General features: G+C 41.0%; 1 protein-coding gene across 6 annotated transcripts in view; it reads left to right on the top strand.

Annotated features, from left to right (window-relative positions):
* Positions 1-1,984: 1,984 nt before the first annotated feature.
* FANCC (FA complementation group C) overlaps positions 1,985-20,597 on the top strand; it is an 80,703-nt gene continuing 62,090 nt past the window's right edge. For 2 of the 6 annotated variants that reach the window (XM_032096942.1, XM_032096947.1), the window contains exons 1-2: positions 1,985-2,032; positions 18,021-18,194. In XM_032096942.1, coding sequence (XP_031952833.1) covers positions 18,030-18,194 — 165 coding nt within the window. In that variant the 5' untranslated portion in view covers positions 1,985-2,032; positions 18,021-18,029. Of the gene's footprint in view, positions 2,033-3,823; positions 3,969-11,515; positions 11,781-18,020; positions 18,195-20,597 lie in introns of those variants that run through there. The other 4 variants (XM_032096944.1, XM_032096946.1, XM_032096943.1 and 1 more) reach the window with 4 other exon arrangements.

The raw sequence follows: 20,597 nt of genomic DNA on the forward strand, positions 1-20,597 counted from the left end.
GCAAATGTGTTGGACATTTTGTCTTGATGGGTTGCCTGATAAGCAGTTGCTGTTTCCCAAGAAAGAACTTTGGAACTTTCACAAACAAGCCTTTAATTCATCAGGGGTTTCTGATTTGAAAGGATGAAATGTAAAAAAGTAATTTAAGTCACACATTCACTATTAAGTCACAGGACTTCACTATATGGGTATGTACTGACGGGGATATCTCCTAGAAAATTGAAAGCAATGGCGATCAGAAAAGAGGAAACCTCTAAAAAAAAAAACCAAGAAAGAATGCAAGAATGGAAGAATATGAAAGCTGAATGGGAGTAAGTAGTTTGAACACCAGCTGGTCTTCTTAAATTGTGAAAAGAAAAACAGCAACTTTAACTTCAGCAGCTGTGATAGTCATATGTTCAAGCAGACTTTAAATCTTGAATGTAAGTCTAATGCAAGCTAGCCTATAATTCAGACTAGTGATGTCATTGCAATTAAATTTAAAATCCATCTGAAAAGCCACAATTCAACCTAGGTTCAAGACAGAGAGTGTTTTGTCTTAGTGACTTTGTTCTTTCAGATAATCCATTTTGCTTTTCCATAGGTAAAAATGCAATGAGTGCCTTGCTATCCAGTTTCTTCAAGTAAGAAATAAGGACAAGGTGGCGTAAGAATACATATTTGGAGGAAGATGCTAGGTAACAGAGAATTCTACGTGCTGATGGCTTCTCAAAAAGATGGGTGGAAATATAGTAGCAACTTCCCACCAGCTCTATTTTGCAAACAGTGAACATGGAGGTAAAACCAGGCAGGAGTGAACCACCAGGGTGAACAGGAGAAGGAGCTGAGTAGATGAGCTGGAGAGGAAGATAATTAAATATGACTGTGTTAGTGGGCTTGTGAGCAAAAATGCACCAAGTAGTTGGGTTGTGTAGTGTTGCTATTTTCAGCAAGATTCCTTTCAGGACCAGTGTCAGAATACAGGTCTTAGTAGTTTTATTACCAAAGATTTATAACAAACCGAGGGACAGTAGGGTTCACCCTGTCAACATTTCTCATTTTGGCACCAACACAAATTTCAGTTAATCCAGTATTTATTTCCAACCCTAAGTTTATTCAAACCAAAATTTCTTATCTACTCTATGTGTGTACTCATACTGATAGCATTTTATTCACAGGGATACAAGGGCCTGTTATGTTCAGAAAACTGAAAAGAAGCAAAAGTTTAACACGTTTTGTACTTAAGTCTTACCAGAAGTGGTAAAACCTAAGGGGTTTATTCATTCATGGTCAGAGCCCAGGAGAGACTGTGGGCAAGCAAGCACCTTGGCCTGGCCACTGCCAGCACTTGGTGCACGGCGGCCAAGAACCCACAACCCATTCTGGGGCCACCATGTCCGTGTCACTTTGGTGTCCCTTTGGAGCCACCCCCTGAGCCGCACGCGCAGGGCCCGACTGGCTTTGCCCATCTTGCTGGTTCACCACGGAGCTTTCAGCGCGCAGGCAGCACAGGCGCCTCAGTTTCCTGGCGCGAGGGTCCCCCGGGAGTCCCCGGGCCCTGAAGACCAACAGGGCTCCTGTCCCAGCTCCGGCTCACGACCTCCTGTGTTTGAGTCGGGAAGCTAAGTGTGTGCGGCTGGGGCAGGCTGAATCACAGATTCAGAATCGAAGAATCACAGACTATCCTGAGTTGGAAGGGGCTCGCAAGGACCATGGAAATCCAACTCCTGGCTGTGTGCAGGACATCTCCAAGTCACACCATGTGCCTGAGAGCCTTGTCCAAACGCTTCTGAACCTCAGACAAGCTTGGTACTGGGAGGTCTGTCCCAGTGCCAGACACCCTAGGCGTGAAAAACCTTCTCCTAATATCCAGCCTAAACCTGACACCGGTTCCAACAGCAGGCCCCGCGCTCTCCCGGCTCAGCAGAGACAGCCAGGCTGCCCGGCCCCGCCGCTCGTGCCCGCCCGGCCCCGCCCCCCCGCGCAGGCGCGGCCCGGGGCAGCGGGGCAGCGCGCGCCAAAGTTCCAATGGTGCGGCGCGCGGCGGGCGCGGGTAAGGCGCGGGAGGGGCGGGACGGCGGCGGGCGCGGGGAGCTCCGGCGGGACCTGCCCGGGACTGGAGGGGAGCGGCAGCTTCTCGCCCGCCCTGTCTCCTAGGGCCGCGCCCCGGTGGTCGCGGGCCGGGGACTGTCGTGGTGGGAAGGGGGTGCGCCAGTGCGGATCATCCGCCTGCCTCCGCGCCCTCGCCCTCCGCTGGAGCTGGCGGCGAGGAGCCCGCCGGGGAAGGGGAGACATGGGCACCGAGGCGTCGGGCCGGCCCTCCCCGGCTTCCCCGGGGCTCTGAGGTTGGCAGAGGAAGGTGGCGATGGGGCCGGGCCTGCGCTACATCCTGAGAGCTGCGCTTGGCCCGGGCCCCTGGCTGCTGCCCGGGCTACTGCGTGCCGCATTCCTGTGGTCGTTGTGTTACCCATGCCAGCGTGCCCCGTCCAGCCTGGCCTTGAGCACTTCCTGGGATCAGGCATCCACAGTTTCTCCGGGCAGCCTGTGCTAGTGCCTCACCGCTCTGAGGGTGAAAAGTTTCTATCTAACAATCTAAACTTAATCTGTCTAAGGCCATTCCCCCTTGTCCTGTCACTACATTTCCCCGTAAAAAGTCCGTGTCCAGCCTTCTTGTATTCCCCGTATAGGTACTATCTGGTACTGAAAACATCTGCAAAGAGAGACATCAACATCTGTGCTGTCTGTGTCTTGCTATTTCCCCTCTTTCTAGGGAGGAAACAGTGATAAAAGGTCATTTGGTGATATATGTGCAAGATGGGTGCAACAATAATGCATGGGTACCTTACTAAATGGTTGATAGAGGGAGGGGGAGTAAAGAGTTAACAGCTTTGTTTCTGATTCAGCAGACTTTGCCAGCTTTTGTACTGTGCAGTCTGACACTTGCAGACACCTGCTGTGGTGGAGGAACTCCAGTAGAGTAGGCTTTTAAAGAATACTGTCAGAAAATGTAGCTGGCCTTTTGCTTAAACGAAAGATTAGGGAAGACAGATGTCCCGTAAGTGCTGGGAGAATTTGACGTTTTAAGTTTTGGGTTTTGGTTCACAAATGTAGGTCATTAAACTTCCACTCCTCTCAAAAATTTTCCGAATGGCCATTTTTCATGTGGGAGAATAACTAAAATAACTAAACTGGGATAATCCTCTCTATCAGAGTGAAGAATCCTTTAGGTAAAATTACTGTGATATAACAATCTAGTGATGGGCTTTTGAAAACTAGGAGAATCTTCAGATTCTGGGAATTTTTTCTGATATGTAATTAAAGGATCTGAAGCTGCCCCCATATCACTCCCAGTGCAAACTCTGAATCTGTTACGTGAAAGGAAAGGTTTCTTGTCTGCGCCCATTAAATTATTTCAGTTTATGTTCTGAATTACATGGATTACTTGCTCCATTATTTGGGTCTGTGTTCTCCCCTTCTTTGCTCAAGATTGAAAAGTTGTGTCATAAGAATTCATCACCAAACGGTACTGGAAGCAGAAATGGAGCCATTGCGGAAGGTACCGTGTGAGGCGCTGCCAAGGCCATGGAAACACGTTGGAGTTTGCGGTTCCTGGGAATGCCTGGGGCGCGTTTGGCGCGGCGGGGCGGGTGCTCACTGCTGCCACCGGCTGGGCAGCGGCGGCTCTGCGGGGCTGGGCCCCTCAGCAGAGGCTTGGCTCCAGAGATCGTGGCACTGGGAAAACGTGAGCCGGGAACAGATCCCGAAGGTTATCTTCTCACTTACAAGCATGGATCAGGTTTTGATAATAACTTCTGTGCTTTTTATCGTAGTTTCCTCAGGAAGTGAGATCTGTGTGATTCTGCCTCTCCATAACTTTAGCTACTAAGAATTGAACCTGATAATTTTAACCAAGTTTGAAAGCAGGATAAAGGTTTTATGGTGAATTGCTCCAAACCGGGCCAAGAGACACTTCAGAGACAGAGAAGCAGGTATTTGCTTTATTCGGCACCAGGTGTGTGGGGGATCATTCCGCCTAACACACACACAGAGCACTCCATACAGTCCAGTGTTATGGCTAAAATTCATGAATATTCATCACATTCCTTGGGGTGGAGTGGTCATACAAATTACTTTTGGAAGTCATTAATATCATTAGCATACGTGCCGTGCACGTGCTGTGTACCCTGGTGGTTGCGCTGAGGAAGGGTCCTCCTCCTCCTAGTGAAGGCTAGTAGCCTTCATCACAGTGCACTCTTCACCTTTCTTTCTGGAGCATGCGCAGTCCTTTGTGGAATGATTTGGCAGCTTTTGTGCTGGTTTAAAACAAATTCTTGTTCTTATCTTGACAAGATTAAGGCAAATCCTGCTTCTTAGGTTTTGTGATTAACATTTCCTGTCTCTTAATAGTTAACTGTGCTTACATGAGTTAACTATTGATATCCCTTTCTCAGTGGCAATTCTATTCCTATTTATAGTCTAAAATTTGAAGGTGGGGCCAAAGAGAAAGACTGTTATTCACCATGTTGGGCAGCAGTCCTCCAGGACTGGACCACCTCCCTTACAAACACAGGCTGAGAAAGTTGGGGCTGTTCAGGTTAAAGAAGAGGAAATTGTGTGGAGAACTCATAGCAACCTTCCAGTATCTGGAGGGGGCTTACAGGGAAGCTGAAGACAGACTCTTCATCAGGAACTGCAGTGCTAAGACAAGGGGGAATGGGTTCAAACTGATAGAGGGGAGCTTTGGGTTTTGTATTAGGAAGAAGTTCTTTCCTTGTGGGGGTGGTGAGACAATGGAACAAGCTAGCCTGGGACGTTTTGGATGCCCCATCCCTGGAAGTGTTCAAGGTCAGGTTGCATAAGTCCTTGAGCAACCTGGTCTAGAGGGCAATGTACCTGCCCACGGCAGGGAAGGTTGGGGCTAGATGATCTGTAAGGTCCCTTCCAGCTCATTAACATTCTGTGGTTCTGTGATTCCATCTGGTCAGCATATGCATAGGGACCAGCTGGGTGGTGTGCACATGAAATTAACCACAGGATACCATGGGTGAAAGTGTCATAATGGTGGGAATTGGGGTGATATTATGAGGAGTTAAAGCAACAAAGGATAACGCCTTTGAAGGCAGTCGACACAGTTCTATCAGTGGAGCAGCCTTGGGCGCTCAGTGTGCTTTTAAATTATAATTTCTTTTCTTCTTCCCTGAGACATATGTTTCAGTATACTGCCCTGCAATTGTGAAGGTGCTGCTTTTGGCAAAGATGTCTTCTAAAAGACATCTGGGCGGAGGATCTTGTGAAGGGTGATGGAGATAGGTGAAACAAGTTTTTCCTGAAAGAAGAATGCAGGAAGTGTTAGAATCCTTCGATATACATGGAATAATTTTTGACATTTACAGGAAGATTTATATATTGCATGAGATTGTTCCCAAATAAAAATCTTCAATCTTTGATTTATCAGATGATTTTTTAAAAATTATTTTTAATGAGTACAACATATGTCTTACTACATGTATAAATGGTAGAACAGCTTTCAAAAATCAATTCTTAAATTAAACAATTCAGCTTTCACCAAGAAGGGTATTCCCAGACTATATTTTTCAGTTAATGCTATAATAAATTGCTGTCATTGTTAATGTTATTAAAATGAAGACAGTGGTAATACACACTAAAAATCTGTCATTCCTTTCATGAAGCTTTGGAATTAGAAAATTCTTTGTGCTTGAGACTTGGTGGTACATACCACCAGCTCCCAAGAACACTTTAGGGCCATGGCAGTTAGTCTGCTTTCAAAGTTATAAGAATGTACAATATGTTAAATATTCTGTCCTTGGTGAGGGACAATAACTTTGCAAGTACTACAAAAGTATTTAAAAATTAGTAAGACTTACTTATGTGTTTTACTATAGAAATAATACTGATTTTAGATGGCTAAGACAAATGGCATCTGATGATTCTGAGTTGCAAAATACTCTTTATTAGTATTGTATTAATCATAAACTCATTAAACATAAATAATAAACTAATAAAGAGAAATCTAGATTATTTATATTAACAATTACAATCTACTCTTCTGAATTTGGGAAGTTTTGGTTACAGTTTCTTTAAAATTTGGTCAAGAATGCTTTTACTCTGTGTAATGGTAAAGGGCAGACTCCTGTCAGATGCTGTTCATGAGAGAATTCTTTTTTTAACTGTCTGCATGTGGTTGCAGGGTTGTGACATAGTACTTCTCCATGCATTTTTAACTTCCAATAGAAATTATATTTCTAAGCAATGCTGTGAGCTATAGTTTCATAATTTTACTAGTGATGAGATGTACAGGTATTACTGGACACAGTCTAAAGACAGATGACTTGCTCAAGTGTAACCTGCACAGAATAATTTATGGTAATCCTGAAAAATAAAGCCCCCAAAGCTACTGCAGCACAAGGAACTAAATATTTGAGAAGAATAATAAAAAAAAATTTAAGTGGCGTAAATCTGATGTTACCAGATATTTGGTTTTAGTTTGTTTTTGAAGTAAATGAGTATATAAAAATGTACTATTCTTTAAAATCAGAGCAGAACTAATCAGACTTCCGTGGAGGTGAAGTAGCAAGACCCTCATTTAACTAACTTTAATGATTTCTCTAGTGTCATGTGTGAAATGTGTCATATGTGAGAATTGGACTTACAGGGTTCTGACTCCTGAAGCCAAATTTCAGTGCTGTCCTTCTTCCCTATTAGTAGATTCATTGGATATGTTTTTATTATAAATCTTGATTAACTATGTGTCAGTATTGAAGTATTCCAAACAGGACTGTAATAAGGTATCACAGTGCACAACTAAATTGACATATGTGAGTGTCCAAGGAGAAAAGGCCAAGAGACATACCACTAGCTAGTATTTCTTTTTCTTTGCTGTACATCAGAAGTTCTCATCTATCATCAACTGACCACATTCATAAGGAGCTTCCTTCCCATAAGAGAAAAACACAGCTTTAATTTCATGCCAAGGGCAAAACTGTGAGGTTTGCATGCACAGATGTGATAGAGGCTCTATTGGCAAGTCAGAGGATCCTCTGTTAACAGATTAAAAAGTAAAGGCTCATAAAACATGCAGGAATAATTGACTGAAAATTCCACAAATCATTGTCTCATTGATTTGAATGTCAGTTCCCTGTCTTGAGTCTAAATGCCCACATAGCTAATTGTTTCTGCAGTATGAGTTTGACTGAGTGAATCACTGAAAGTCTTTGCTCTAGATGTTTCTGAGGAAACTTATCTCTTCTTGTTTGTGAAGAATGAATAGCCTGATTTAATGCCTGTGAATAGCATGAAACCTTGTCAATGGGCTCCAGGGACAAGTATCTGTGGGAGTGTGTTAAGATAATGTACAACAAAAAGGTGTAAATGTTGATGTGAGTGTCATGAAGTCATTTTTATTCTTCTGAAAAATACATTTTGCTTTTTCTGTCAGGTGTACTTAGTACCATAAATACATCTTTATTCTATTGATTTTATTCTGTGGCTATTTCTGAGTGTGAGTATTTAGAGAGAGAGGAGGGAAAAGTGTGAGACTCTTTTCTTTTATGCCAGAGAAATGCATTCTTTCATTTGCAAGCTTGCTTTCACTGTGGACTCTGAATACTTTTCACAGATTTTTACTTACGTTTACTAAGCTGTCACTGTTCATATAAAGGTAAGTATGTGTAATGTAAACTGGAAAGAAAATACTTTTCTGTTATTGTGTGGTCATTTTCTTTTTGGTGGAATATTAACTGTCATTGTAAAAATTGTCATGTCATGCTTGAGGAGCTTAAGTTGAATTATAGATTATCTTTGAGAAAATCCTTGAAAAACAGTGTTTCCTAATAGGCTAGAACTTAGGAGATTTGTGTGCTTTATCTCTTTTTGTCATTTGTTTTCTCAGTGACTTTGAACTAATTATTTTCTGTTTGTGCCTCTCTTTCTTTATGCTTAAGCAGAAATGCTTTAACTCTGTAGAACTGAGGGATTTCAGTGAAAGGTATGTGATTCATTACTAAATAAATATTAGAGGTTCTTATGAAAATGGGGAGAAAGAATTTACTTAGTATAAGAGTTACAACTGGACTGTATGAGTAGCTCTGGATATCAGTACCATAGTCAGTATTTTACCTTATGTTCAAACACTCGGCATAAAGAGTTTGGAACATATGTCTTCTTTTCCTATTCCTGGGTAAGCCAGGGGTGAAGCTTAATTTAGCAGTTGCATGGCTATTAAAGAAGCATTGTTGGAAATATGAAGCCTCTTAGTGTTCATTCATAGTTTAATTGAAGAAAGAAAGGCTAGTAGTCTTTCTTCTCTACATCTAAATAGGTTGTGTCCCTGTTGCTTTCCCTCTTGACCCCCACATCTTCTTAGCTGGAGGAAGATTATGTTCTGGCAGGAACTTTTTTAGGCTTTCCCACTGCCTGCTTGTAATTTTAGTATGTACAGAAGTGAGTGCTATTCCTTGATACTCTAATACAAAGGAATACACATTTTCTACTATTTTACAGGTCATATGTGACTCCTCTGGCAAGAGGATTAATGTTCTAACTTGCTGTTGCGTTTAATGTATGTGCTTCTGCTTGGACATGAGGGAATTACTGTATAGTGTATTTGTTAATTGCAGAACTTAAAATGAAATTTCTAAAAAAGAAAGTGCCAAGGATTGGTGTATATGCAACATCCCTTCACTGATAGCTCAAAGTATGCAACTGACACAAAAGAAATGCTGTTTATTCTATGGTGAAACTTTGAATTAATCTCTACCTAAGCGGGTTTTTTTTCCCAGAGGATTTGAATTTTAAGGAAATAAATTTCTCTGTATTCTACTCAAGTAACATACAAGTTGATAGAAGAGGAGGCATCTGTGTTGAGGGAAACTTGGGTGGTTGGTTTGGTTTATGTTCAGATCAGAATGGAACAGAATAGACTATTTTGTTGGGACAAAAATCATCTAGTCCAACTGCTTGACCAATTCACAGCTGAACAAATGTTAACTTTGGTTAAGTGCATTGTCCAGAGGCCTCCTCTTAAGCTGCTTGACAAGCATGGAGCAAAATCCACATCTGTAGGAAGCCTGTTCCAGTGTTTGACCACTCTCCTGGTAAAGAAAGGTTTCCCAGTGTCCAGTCTGAACCTCACCTGATGAAGCTTTGAACCATTCACACATATCCTGTTACTGGCTTCCAGGAAATTCTGGGAAGAGATCAGCACTTCCCTCTGCATGTCCCCTCCTCAGGAAGCTGTACAGAGCAATGAGTTCACCATTTCAGCTCAGCCTCCTTCTCTCCAAACTAGACAAACCCAGAGCCCTCAGCTGCTCCTCACGGGATGTGCCTTCCAGCCCTTCCACCAGCTCTGCCGTCCTTCTCTGGACCATTCAAGGACCTTCCCGTCCTTCTCAAACTCTGGGGCCCTGCACAGCACACAGGACTCAGGGTGAGGCCGCACCACGGCTGCATCCAGCAGGATGATCCCGATCCCAGCTGGTGCTGCCGTGTCTGATGCAGCCGGGATGGGGTTTGCCCTCCTGGCTGCCCGGGCACACACTGCTGACTCACACTGAGCTGCTGCCCACCAGCACCCCCAGATCATTTTTTTTCTGAAGTGGTGTTCTGTAGAGAAGAGGTTGAAGAAAGCCTTTTAGACATCTGAAATGACAGTATAAAATTTCTAATACTGGTCTTAAGCTATGGGAGACAGTGGTAACCACATGTAAAAGTTTAACTGAAAAAGTAGAATTGATATTTGGTGCAAAAATTGCTCATTGTCTAGATAACTATAATTCATTCATTTCACTTTGGCTTACATGAAGCTTCGTGAGAGCATATTTGCTAGAATTGGGTACTGAAAACAGTATAGTCAGATAACCCAGATAACTGTTATGTGTCAAGCAACTGACAAGATAGGGAGTGATGCATTAGCTGGCAGATTTGATATAGGAGAATGGGTACAAACAATAGTGTCTCGGTTTGAGACAAGTTTAGGGGAGAATGCTTTGGAAGGAACGTCTCCTCCCCACAAGACAGGTTTTAGCACTCCCTCCCCCACCAATACGAAAGGAATTTCTTGGATGAAAGTGAAAAAATTATTTATTTAACAAGCAGAGTGCTGGCAAGGCACAGGAAACAAATGAGTAATGTCAGATAATAAACCTCCTCGATGTGGAGAAAGCCCGTGTGTTTAAAGTTCCCTCTGTAGCTGGCTCAGCCCCTCCTGCGGCCCAAGGCCGGGATGCAGCATCCCCACGGCCTCCCTGCCAGTCCTTGGGGTCCGATGGTCTGGTTCTCGGATCACAGCTCAGCTGAACAGTTCCACAAGAAGAAGTTCCAGAGGATTTTGGTATGCCAGTAGGGGAATATTCCTTGCCTCAGCTAACAGGCTGGCTAAAAGCAGGGAGGTGCTCCCTCGGCTCTGCAGCGGTGAGAACGCGGGGGAGTGTGTGAGTCCTTGAACACAAACCACGCTGAAGAATTCGCTCAGCTTCTCTCCCTCCTCTCCTGGACCCAGCTTAAAGCTACCGGACCCATTTCTGAGCAATAAGCAGATTATAGGGAAATACATTATTATCACAAAATCACCCCAAGACAAATAGATTTAATCGAACAAGAATTTACCATTATTGCTAAAAAGTCTAATTTTTCTAATGTGGTTACTTGGTAAGCTCTTGTGTGGATGAGCTTCTCACTGTCATGAAAACTTAATGTGAAGTTTGGGTTTCATTGAGACTAGCAAAAATTTTGCCATTGATGTAAACAGAACCAGCACTTAATTCCTTTCCCTGTAACCTGCGAAATAAGATCTAATTTTTGTCATGTTTAGACTACTGTTATCAGAGACCAATGCACAATTGATGTGTGATGTTACTGTAACTGTTAGTGAAGGTAAAGTGGTGTTGGCAATGACTGGACTTTTTGCAAAGTGGTGTAAAAATATTTTACTTTTATTTTTATGTTGCCAGGTACCAGAGACAGTTCTGTACAGTTCGTCCAGAGTTGCCTTTGTTTGCATAATTGTTTTAGCTGCAGTGTCCCTTGTGTCATCTTTATTTCTGTTGTTGTCGCAGAAGTCTGCTGAAAATGAGCTGGGCTGCAGGAAAAGGCTCTGTCCAGCAAACTAAATCCAGGGATATTTGAACATTAATTTTCATTAGAGCTATCCCCCCCAAAACATTATTCCTCAAGCGCTAGGAGAGATTTCTATGTTATAGTGACCTGAGTGTTACCAAATAGTTTTGTAAGGCTTGCTATTTAGATTGCAAGAAAAAATACATAATCCTTACTGAGGAAATCTATTGAAAGGAGATGTACTTCACCCCCTTTCTCCCCCCTACATAGAAGATTATGAACGTGGGTACTTGTTTGTGCTTCTGTTCGCCATGCCCCAGGATATAAATTTTAGCTTCTGCTGTATTTTGTGGTATATTGTTGTTACCTTTGTGGTGGATCACTGATCAGAGGAAAGCAATTCAGATACGGAAGAGCGAGCAGGGAGTTAACGGATGAGCTAGCAGCCCTCTGTTTTTTTCAAGTCTGGCTTTTGTTTTGGAAGGTCGTGTTGATCTGCTTAACATCAGTGTGCAGTGGTCAAATCTGGGATTTGCTTTATTGCCTTGAAACAAATTTCCATTTTGTGCATCCATCTGATTCCCTGTACTGGTATGGACAGCTTTATGTGGGTCTTGCTGGATTGTGTTCTGGCTACTGCTGACATTGAAATTCTTTTAAACTAGGCTGTTGTATGTTTTGGTACTTTGCCGAATTGCGTAGTGTCTTCTGCCAGAGATGTAAAGGTACTTTACTTTATTGCCTCTTTTCGCCTCTTAAATTTAACTTTAAAAGTACTAGTGGTGTTGGCGTGTTAGTAACTTTGTTGTGTTCCTTGCAGGAGTGGCTTCCAGTGGCTAGTGATCAGACTTTTTTACTCAATTTGTTCCTAAAAATCCATTAAGTGGGATGGTACTTACGTATTTTGTATTTGAAAGTACAGTTGATAACCTTCTTGCCCTGTTAAGATTCATTATGGACAGGTAACAGATAACATCTGTTAAATTCGGTGATATCACTCCTGCTTTCACTGTTCCTATGGATAGAAGATAAGAGTTAGATGGATGTACTGAGATATTATTTCTGCTTTTCCCATTAAAGAAGGTTTTATTCTTAATTCTTAAACCTCTTGAAATGGGGTAAGTCAGAGGGAAGATCTGCTGCTGCAAGATAAACTCTTGGAACCAGAAAGTTTTAAAATTAATTTTTGTGTGAGGCAAATAAATAATATTTTTGGGGTCATGAAGCCTAATAAATGGAAATCACACAGTAAGCTGAGTTGGAAAGGACCCACAAGGATCAGCAAGTCCAGCTCCTGGTCCTGCACAGGACACCCTAAGAGTCACACCATGTGCCTGTGAGCATTGTCCAAACACTTCTTGAACTCTTCTCAGACTGGTGCTGTGACCACTGCCCTGTTCCAGTGTCTGGCCACCCTCTGGAAGAAGAAAGCTTTATCATGATCATACAGTCCTTTTGTGGGGAGAGGGAGATGTAATGTTTCAGAGTACCCAAGAAAGATCTGGTATGAATCCCAGCAAAGCTTGCTTCCTCAGGGCATCAAGTCTTCTCTAGACCTGCAGAGCAACAGAATGCAACTAGAAACATCATTTTGCAGTTTGCAGTGATGCTCAGATAAAACCTGTGCAAGAGGTTTAATATATATGCTGCCCACAAAAGTAGTCCTGCTAGGGGCCACAGTTGCTTAAAGATGAAAACTGTGCTCTTTTTCCAGTGAGACCTGATAAAATAATTCAGAAGGCAACTCTGTTAAATTGCCCATTATCAGAGTAAATACAGGAAACAAATATAGAGCAGCAAGATAGAAGAGTTAGTTACTTTCTCCGGAATTTTTAGTCTAAACGTTGAATGATAATGTCAGCCATCTGGTTGACATCTATTTAGTTTGCCAGATTTTACAGGTTGCTTAGCCAATATTGATTCCTTTCCTTTGGCAAAACTGTGTCCTTTGATTTATTTTCCAGGGGAAGATACAGTGGCATGCAGTTTGTTTTAATTTGGAAAGTGCATATAGACAGGCAGTTTTCTATAATAGTTGTATTTTCTTGCTGTCAGATATCTGTAGATGTAGGCACAAAGAGAAATAGGCAAACTTGTTTTTATCTGAGAAGCTACTAAATAAAAAATGAACATTAATCAACACTGGTTGTAAGCATACCAGTCTGAAATGAAGATGGAAGTTATTCTCTTGATTATTCCTGACTGCTGGACTGCTAGTGTGTGTAGATTAGACTTAATACCAACCTATAAACCAGCTAATTTCTCAACAAGGGGTAATGTGAAAAATAAGATGACAGGAATAAATAATGTATGTTTTTAATTTTCACATACTCTTGGGCCTTTCTGAAGTTTCTTAAAAAAAAAAATTGCTTTTTTCCTAATAAACTATTTTTTAAATTTATTTTTGGGGGGCTGGTAACAGATTTTCTTTAAAGTAGGAAACAAATTATGTTTGCTCTTACTGTCTGTGTTAAATGTTAAATTTTCTTGGTAAGCAGAAGGAGACTTGTCAAGGTGAAGATGAAAAATATACTTGAGAACAAGGTGAAAGAACCTAATAGATACTTTATGTAGAGAAATAATAAATAAGAAAACAGTAATGATGATCAAGATAATAGTTGCTTTTTTTCTTGGCATACCTTCAGAATATCCATTAGATAGTAAATTTGCAACATGATTATCATAATCTTTGAAACATCAAAAAAGTTAATACTCTTCTGTTCTATTACTGTATCAACCATGCTGTACCACCATTGCGTTAAGGGTGATTAAGGAGTCAAAATGATGGTATCTTTTGATTATATAATATACTGAAGTGCTTACCTAATATCTGGTCTCCTAATTGCTAGTATTAGTCTCCTAATATCTAAATATGCACAAAAGGACTGTTCTACTGTTTTTGTAAGTATTAAAACCCCTTAAAAATAGTCTGGAATTTGGAACATATATTTATGTGTTTTGTTAGCTTAATGGTGACCTGTTCTGCTTGTGGCTTTTGGACCCTGATGTCACTAAGAGTGTTTTTACCTGTTTCCTTATTTTGTGTTTTTCCTCATAAGCTAAGGTTGCTGGTGGGTAGGATTTAAGAGAGGAGGAGGTAGAGGAGGAGGAGTGGCAAGTAAAATGTTTGTTTGGAGCGTGGAGCTACTTGTCACTGATTAAAGGAAAAGTGAGAGTTCCATACCTTGAATGCAAGTTTTAGTCATATTTATTTGGAATGCTGTGACATAAGGCAATATTGTACCTTAATGGTATCTCAAAGATCCTTCTACTTGAAAAGCTTTATTTTAATTTAGCAGCTGAATTTACAAGATTAAAGAAAAATTAAGTCATATAAGTTCAATAGTAATTTTTGTCAACCTACTAAAGTCAGATTTGGGGACTTTGCCTCAAGAGTTAGTGACTGATCTGTGTGTCTGGTATATTTTCTTTTTAATCAGGTTATTTATACATTTGGTAACTTCGCTGTGTGTTTTCCAGTAATGTTGAGATGAAGACAGGAGTAAGCTATATTAAACTAATTGCTCTTTTCAGGACTAGATGCTATAGTTAAAGTAAACAATCAATAAAATAACTATTTCGTAGGAAACTTCCAATGAAAACAAACACATACAGCTTAAAAATCATGCTATTGGAAATAGGGTGCTCTTGGAAATAGTGTGGAATAAGTAGCGCTGTGATGCAGAAAACCCTAATGTGTATTAAATTAATCACATTCTTGATCAAGGATGGTTTGAAGCACGTAGTAAATGCTAAACAAGGGCCAGTAGCCTATATGAATAGTGCAGGAATTCCTAGAAATGCCACTTCGTTGTATTCTTCTGTTGATCTCAGGACAATTTTATAAAAAGTGTGAATTGATGGTATTCCAAAGCAGAAAGCAGCAATGCCTTTATAATTTTTGTGATTATAATTCTTGAAAACCTACATTCAGCCCTGAGCTGAGTTGAGTGAGTTGGAGCATGGTGCTAATAACGCCGAGGTCACGGGTTCCATTCCCACAGGGACCACTCCCTTAAAAGTTGGACTCGATGATTCTTATGGGTCCCTTCCAACTCAGAGGATTCTGTGATCATGTAATAGTTGCTGTAAGGGATTCTGCTGCCATTGAAACGATGAGAGTAGTTTTTACCCAAAGCTTTACAGAAGCGTACAACCCTTCCTCCTTCCCCCGCCTCCCCCCACCAAAAAAGTGCAAAGATCTTTACATGTCTCTCTAAATGGTTTATTCCAAACATGCACTGCAGATTACCTCTTGTCTTTATCACAGGGGTCATTTGTTCCTTATTGTTGATCTATTAGGATTTTAAGCAGTTTCAGAAAATTAACTGCACAGAAAAACACATATATTTGTTGTTTAATCCACTTTGGAAATGGACATAGAATTGACTCCTCTATTTTTTGCCCATAAATGTATCTGTGAATTGAGCATTAAACTTCAGCTAAAATTTCGTAGCTATGCTTTAGAAACAGAGCAGTGTTTCATTTTCATCAGAAAATTACATGAAAAGATGAAGTCCAGGACTGATCCTTCTGAGGATAGGTTCTGAACTCTAGAATGTATAGTTGGGTTTTTTTCGGTCCAGGTTCTTTGCTTGTGCTTTCATTCAACAAGATGAGGGTTTTGAATAGCACTGAACATAGAGCTACTTTGTCTTCTGTGTGATTATTGCAAGTCTGTTGATGGGAGAATACTTTGCTCATGCAGATATTCAGGACAGATATTTTAAGGAATTAGCTATCAGAAACAGTAAAAAAATGCACACTTGCAGTTCTCAGCATAGAGAAGAGATACACTTCTAAGATGTGCTGATGTTCTTATTTTTGACCTTTTTTTTTTTTTTTAATAGTAGTAGTAGTTAAATAGAATGTGCAGCTCAGTCTTTGTTTATATGGCAGTGGCTCTGGACCAGTTAAGGAATTGACAAGGAGTCTCTCTGGACCAGCAATCCAGTTTATTTAGCTGTAATAAAGAAGGGAGATAGAACACCTTTCTTACTGGGGAGCTGGGATCTCAGACTTCTGGAAAAAGATATGTGATGGCTGTGCCATTCTGCATATGGGAGTAGTAGAAACAGGTACTTGGTATATTCAATTAGCCTGCTTGATTTGCTTTACTTGGATCCTCAGTTAATGCTTAATAAACTCATGACTGGGCCCAAAATGCTGGAGTTTTTGTGGTTCCTCTTTTTTTGATTGTTTTGGTTTTCCTTTTTCTTCTCATTTCCTAAAAGTTTTAGGAGCCATTTTGTTAGGGGACTGATTTTTCGGTTATTTGAGAGGTTTAATCTTATCTGGGAACATCAAGTAGGCTGATTAATTTAATCAAATGTGGTAGTTCACTTCCTGGCTTTAACTTGTTCTGAAAGTCTTTCATATGTTCATCCTGTGGTGATAGAAGTATTTGATGGCTAATTGCCACTGGGACCTGTGTCGCTTCAGCCAGCTACTGTGATGAAGTGTCTCATAGCCTGTTTTGATACTCAGAGAAGATCAGTAAGATCTTGGCACTGCACAGATCCCTTAAGAGCTCTGTTGGCAGCAGCAGTTGCAGACAGAAATGGGAGTATAATAAAGAACAAGAGCAGTGGCTTTGATTACTTGTCTTTGAACAAGTTTGGGTCAAATACACATTGTACTCCAGGAATCCAGTAGCTTAATCTCAAGGGGGGTTTTTTAATTTATTTTTTTCTGGACAGGATCCAAACTCAAATAATAGTTGTGATTCACTATAGGCTATTTATTTATTTATTTATTTATTTCTCATAGACATTAAACAAGCTTATTAACAAGCTTCAAATTTTTATCTGGCTCAGATTAGCATGCTATACAAATGCTGTGTTTGTAAGGGTTAACTGTAGAAAGCAAGCTTGGTTTGCAGGGCAGCTGTAGAGGTTCTGGTTTATTTTTTTGGTTTATAGCTTGCAAAGTTACATATTCACTGATTTCTGTGGCATCTCTGAGTGTCTAAATTTGTTTCCAAGCGGGCAACAATTCATTTCTGAAAACATCCTCCACATTCTGTTAATTGACCATTGTCTTTACAGTTTTGACAAAAAGAACAATGATTGAAAGGCTGCAAGAGCTCATTTGCTCATTTGGCCTAAGAAGTGTTTCTTTCAGAGAGATTTAAAGGTAGTTGTACTGCCTGCTGTACTATTTTCTGTCCTTCTGTCAAAGAAAAATATAATAGAAAAGCAGAAAAAAATGTGTGCTGTTTTTCAGTATCTTTTACTGGGACAGTTTGGTTGGATTTTAATGTTCTGGCTTGGTGATAGTGCTTCTCTCTTGAAGACCGGGGTTTTAGAGTGAAGTGTGCCATACAGTGTAGGTCATTTATGGTACAGCTTTCATTCAGAACTGAGTTTTATGTAAAGCTACACATGGTTATATTATTTCCCTCTTATTTGTATGGTATACAAAGAGAAACAGAACTGAGATATTAAATTTATTAGTTTCTATTCGGAGAATACTGTTTTTGCACTTAAAGCTAATGATCAATTACAAATACAGAAATTACAATGAGCAAAAGCCTCCTAGTGCCTTTTGTTTTGATTGAGCCTGATTTTCATTTATCTTGGAACAAACATTTTTAGTTTTTCTTCATACATAGCATTCGAAACAAATGCGCGCTCAAATTATTCTAAAATTCTGAGTGAAATATTGGTGATGACAAATTTAGATAACAAGAGCCTGAAACACATCTGGGTGTTACATTCATTCTAAGATAATTTACTGATTACTGTGCCCCCTTTGCTACTTTGTCATAATGGAGTTATTAGTTTACCCTCTTAATATCACATATAAAATTGCCAGCCTTATGAGATGTAAACACAGACACTCCCTACACCTTCTTTCTTGTGTGTACACGAAAAAGGTAGCAGAAGTCCCTCTTTGTATATTCATTCTTGGTTTGAAGCCAGTGCTTAGTGGTGCCTGATGTGGACTAAAAATATTTTTTTCAGGACTGTGGAATGGATCAGGACACTACAGTGCCCAAACTGAACTTTGGGTATTGGTTGGATAAAGCTATTGAATGGGGTCAAGCCACTACGTTGGAATCCCAGAAAGATGTGTGCCTTCACTTGCCTCAGCTCCAGGAATTTCTACATCAGCTTTATGAAACAATAAAACATTCGGTAAGTGACTTTAGAGGGAAGAGTGACCTATTTTGAAGAGGTCCTCTGAAACAATCTGCACCATGTTTTGGCAAAACCAGAAGCTAAAAGTAGCAAAGAGGTTTGTCTTGTTCACCTAATGTATTGCTGGATCAGAGGGGCAAATTGGGGAAACAGTCACAGGTAATGGAAACAGGAGAATGCTTCCTGCTTCCCTGATTGTCAGAGGTTAGCAAGCATAGTCCCGGAAGGGATGTCCTTGCCAAGGGATGCTTACAGTTTCCTCTGGGACCTGACAGAACCTATCAGCTGGCCAGTTTGAATATGAACAATTCTCTAAGCCACTTAAAGTTGTGATCACCTCTGTGATCCACATTTAAGAATAGTAAACCCCAAGGCAGAGTCTCTCTCTCTCTCGTTTCCCGTGCTGGGACAGGTGGCTGTGGGCCCCATGCGGGGCCAGCGGGCCCTGCCCAGGCCCTGCTTGGGCCAGGCTGGGCTGGGCCACGGCCATCCTGGAGCTGATGGGCCCTGTTCCAGCCGTGGAACGTCCCCCCCCCCCCCACCAGCCCTGCTGTGAGCAGCCGGAGTGGCCCGGCCCCCCCCTCTCCACTTCGATAAGGACATTCCAGCTGCAAGGCCGAGGTGAGATTAACCCTTTTAGTGCTGTGAAGAGCTGAAAACCTGAGGGAAGAGAAAGAGGAGATGCTTAAAGCTGAAATTCTGTTGTAAAGCTATATGTCAGAGTACCCATTGTAATTTCATGAAGGCATGGGGGGTAGAGTGTTCAACTCGTGAGCAAAAGCACCTGCGCTGAGATAGGCAGATGCTGACGCAGCTGTAATTTCATGAGAAGTTTGAACAGGGAGAGATGGAAGCGATGAGGACTTCTGCTCCAAATGGGAAAGGAGAAACCTCGGTTCCTAGAGATGCTCCCAGAGATAGTCCTAAAGATGAAGATGAAGAAGACCCTTTGCTCCCAGGGAAGGAGAAGGGCCTCTGTTCTTAGAGATGAAATGCTCCCAGAGATGGGCGAAGAGACCTTTTGTTTCTGAACAGCTCAACCTTAAAATTGTACCCCAAAAAACTTCAAGAGTGGACCCTTGAAAGCAGTTGAGGGAAAAGCTGCAAGCTGTGGGAAGGGACTCACATGCGAGCAGAGAGACTCCTCTTCCTAAATGGACTGAACAAGTTTGTTATGGAAGTGATGAACAGACTGAACATCTCAAGGGTTGTCTTTTTCACATTGTCAGTGGGAGAAGGGAGGAAGGTGGGGGGAGGAGAAGAGTTCTGAAAGTGTGGTATGATTTTTTTTTCCCCCTGTTTTAGGTCTGTTAATAAACTTCTTTATGTTCTTTCAAGTTTGGTGCCTGCTTTGCGTTTCTCCTAATTCTTATCTCACAGAAGATAAACAGTAATGAGCATTTTGGACCAAACCACTACACTAAATTGGTGTTTCCACCCGGTTACAAACCCAACCCGCTACACTGATTTATTGTGAAAGGAGCTTTTTCTTCTTGATTGGTTGATGTCACGTGAAATTTCCCAGCCAATGCTCTAGCCTCTTAACAAAAGTCTTTAAATAAACAAGAATTTGATTGTGGTTGTCAGGTCATAAACTGGATGATTTAAAGGCCTTAACATGCAAAACTGTAACTGATCTTTTAAATCTTAGAGGGTCTGCTGGCACGTTAACCCTAGTGTTACGGCACACAGTGCATTCTAGCAGCATGGTCAGATCACTGGCATAAGTTGCTGCCTCTTCTATTTGGTAATTTAATTATTGTCTGCATTCACTTGAGTAAATGTAGTTGTTCATGTTTAGTTGCTAATATGTTTTCCTGAGCATGGCTTTTTCAGTGTATATATCCAGTATAATAGCTTTAGAAGTACTGCATTATGGGCATAAGGCTTGCTTCTTATGGAAGTTCTTATTTTTAAATATTCTTATCTGTACAGTGTAAAGTGAGGCTTGTTTCTGAACTGAATTTAAATTTTAAATTTTAAGTAAAAGGTTTTGGGGGAGTGGAGTTTCTTCCCATATTTGTGTTTCTTTTTCCTTAAGGGGGAAAAAACCATTGCTACCTCATGTAGTTCGAGGCATGGCCTTAAATGGACTTTGTGAATATGGCCCCAGAAACTCTTGGTCTACATGAGACAAATTTAAGGAATTTATTGCAAGTAGCAGGAGATGGTTATCATCCCTGCTACTTGCATGTTATCTCAGCACAGCACTATTTTTCAAAGCCTTCATTTATTAGATAGTAAAGCTAAATAAATGGTGACATACAACTGCTTACACAGGATTGTATATAAACTACGTTGTTTACTACTTTTATCGTGAAACTGCTTTCTATTTGGTTAGAAGTTAAATGTTGGTTTGTTACTGGCTAGTCATTAAGTTAATTTAAAGAAAGCAAGCAG

The sequence above is a fragment of the Corvus moneduloides genome, chromosome Z (assembly GCF_009650955.1).
Source record: "Corvus moneduloides isolate bCorMon1 chromosome Z, bCorMon1.pri, whole genome shotgun sequence".
Taxonomy (NCBI): Eukaryota; Metazoa; Chordata; class Aves; order Passeriformes; family Corvidae; genus Corvus; species Corvus moneduloides.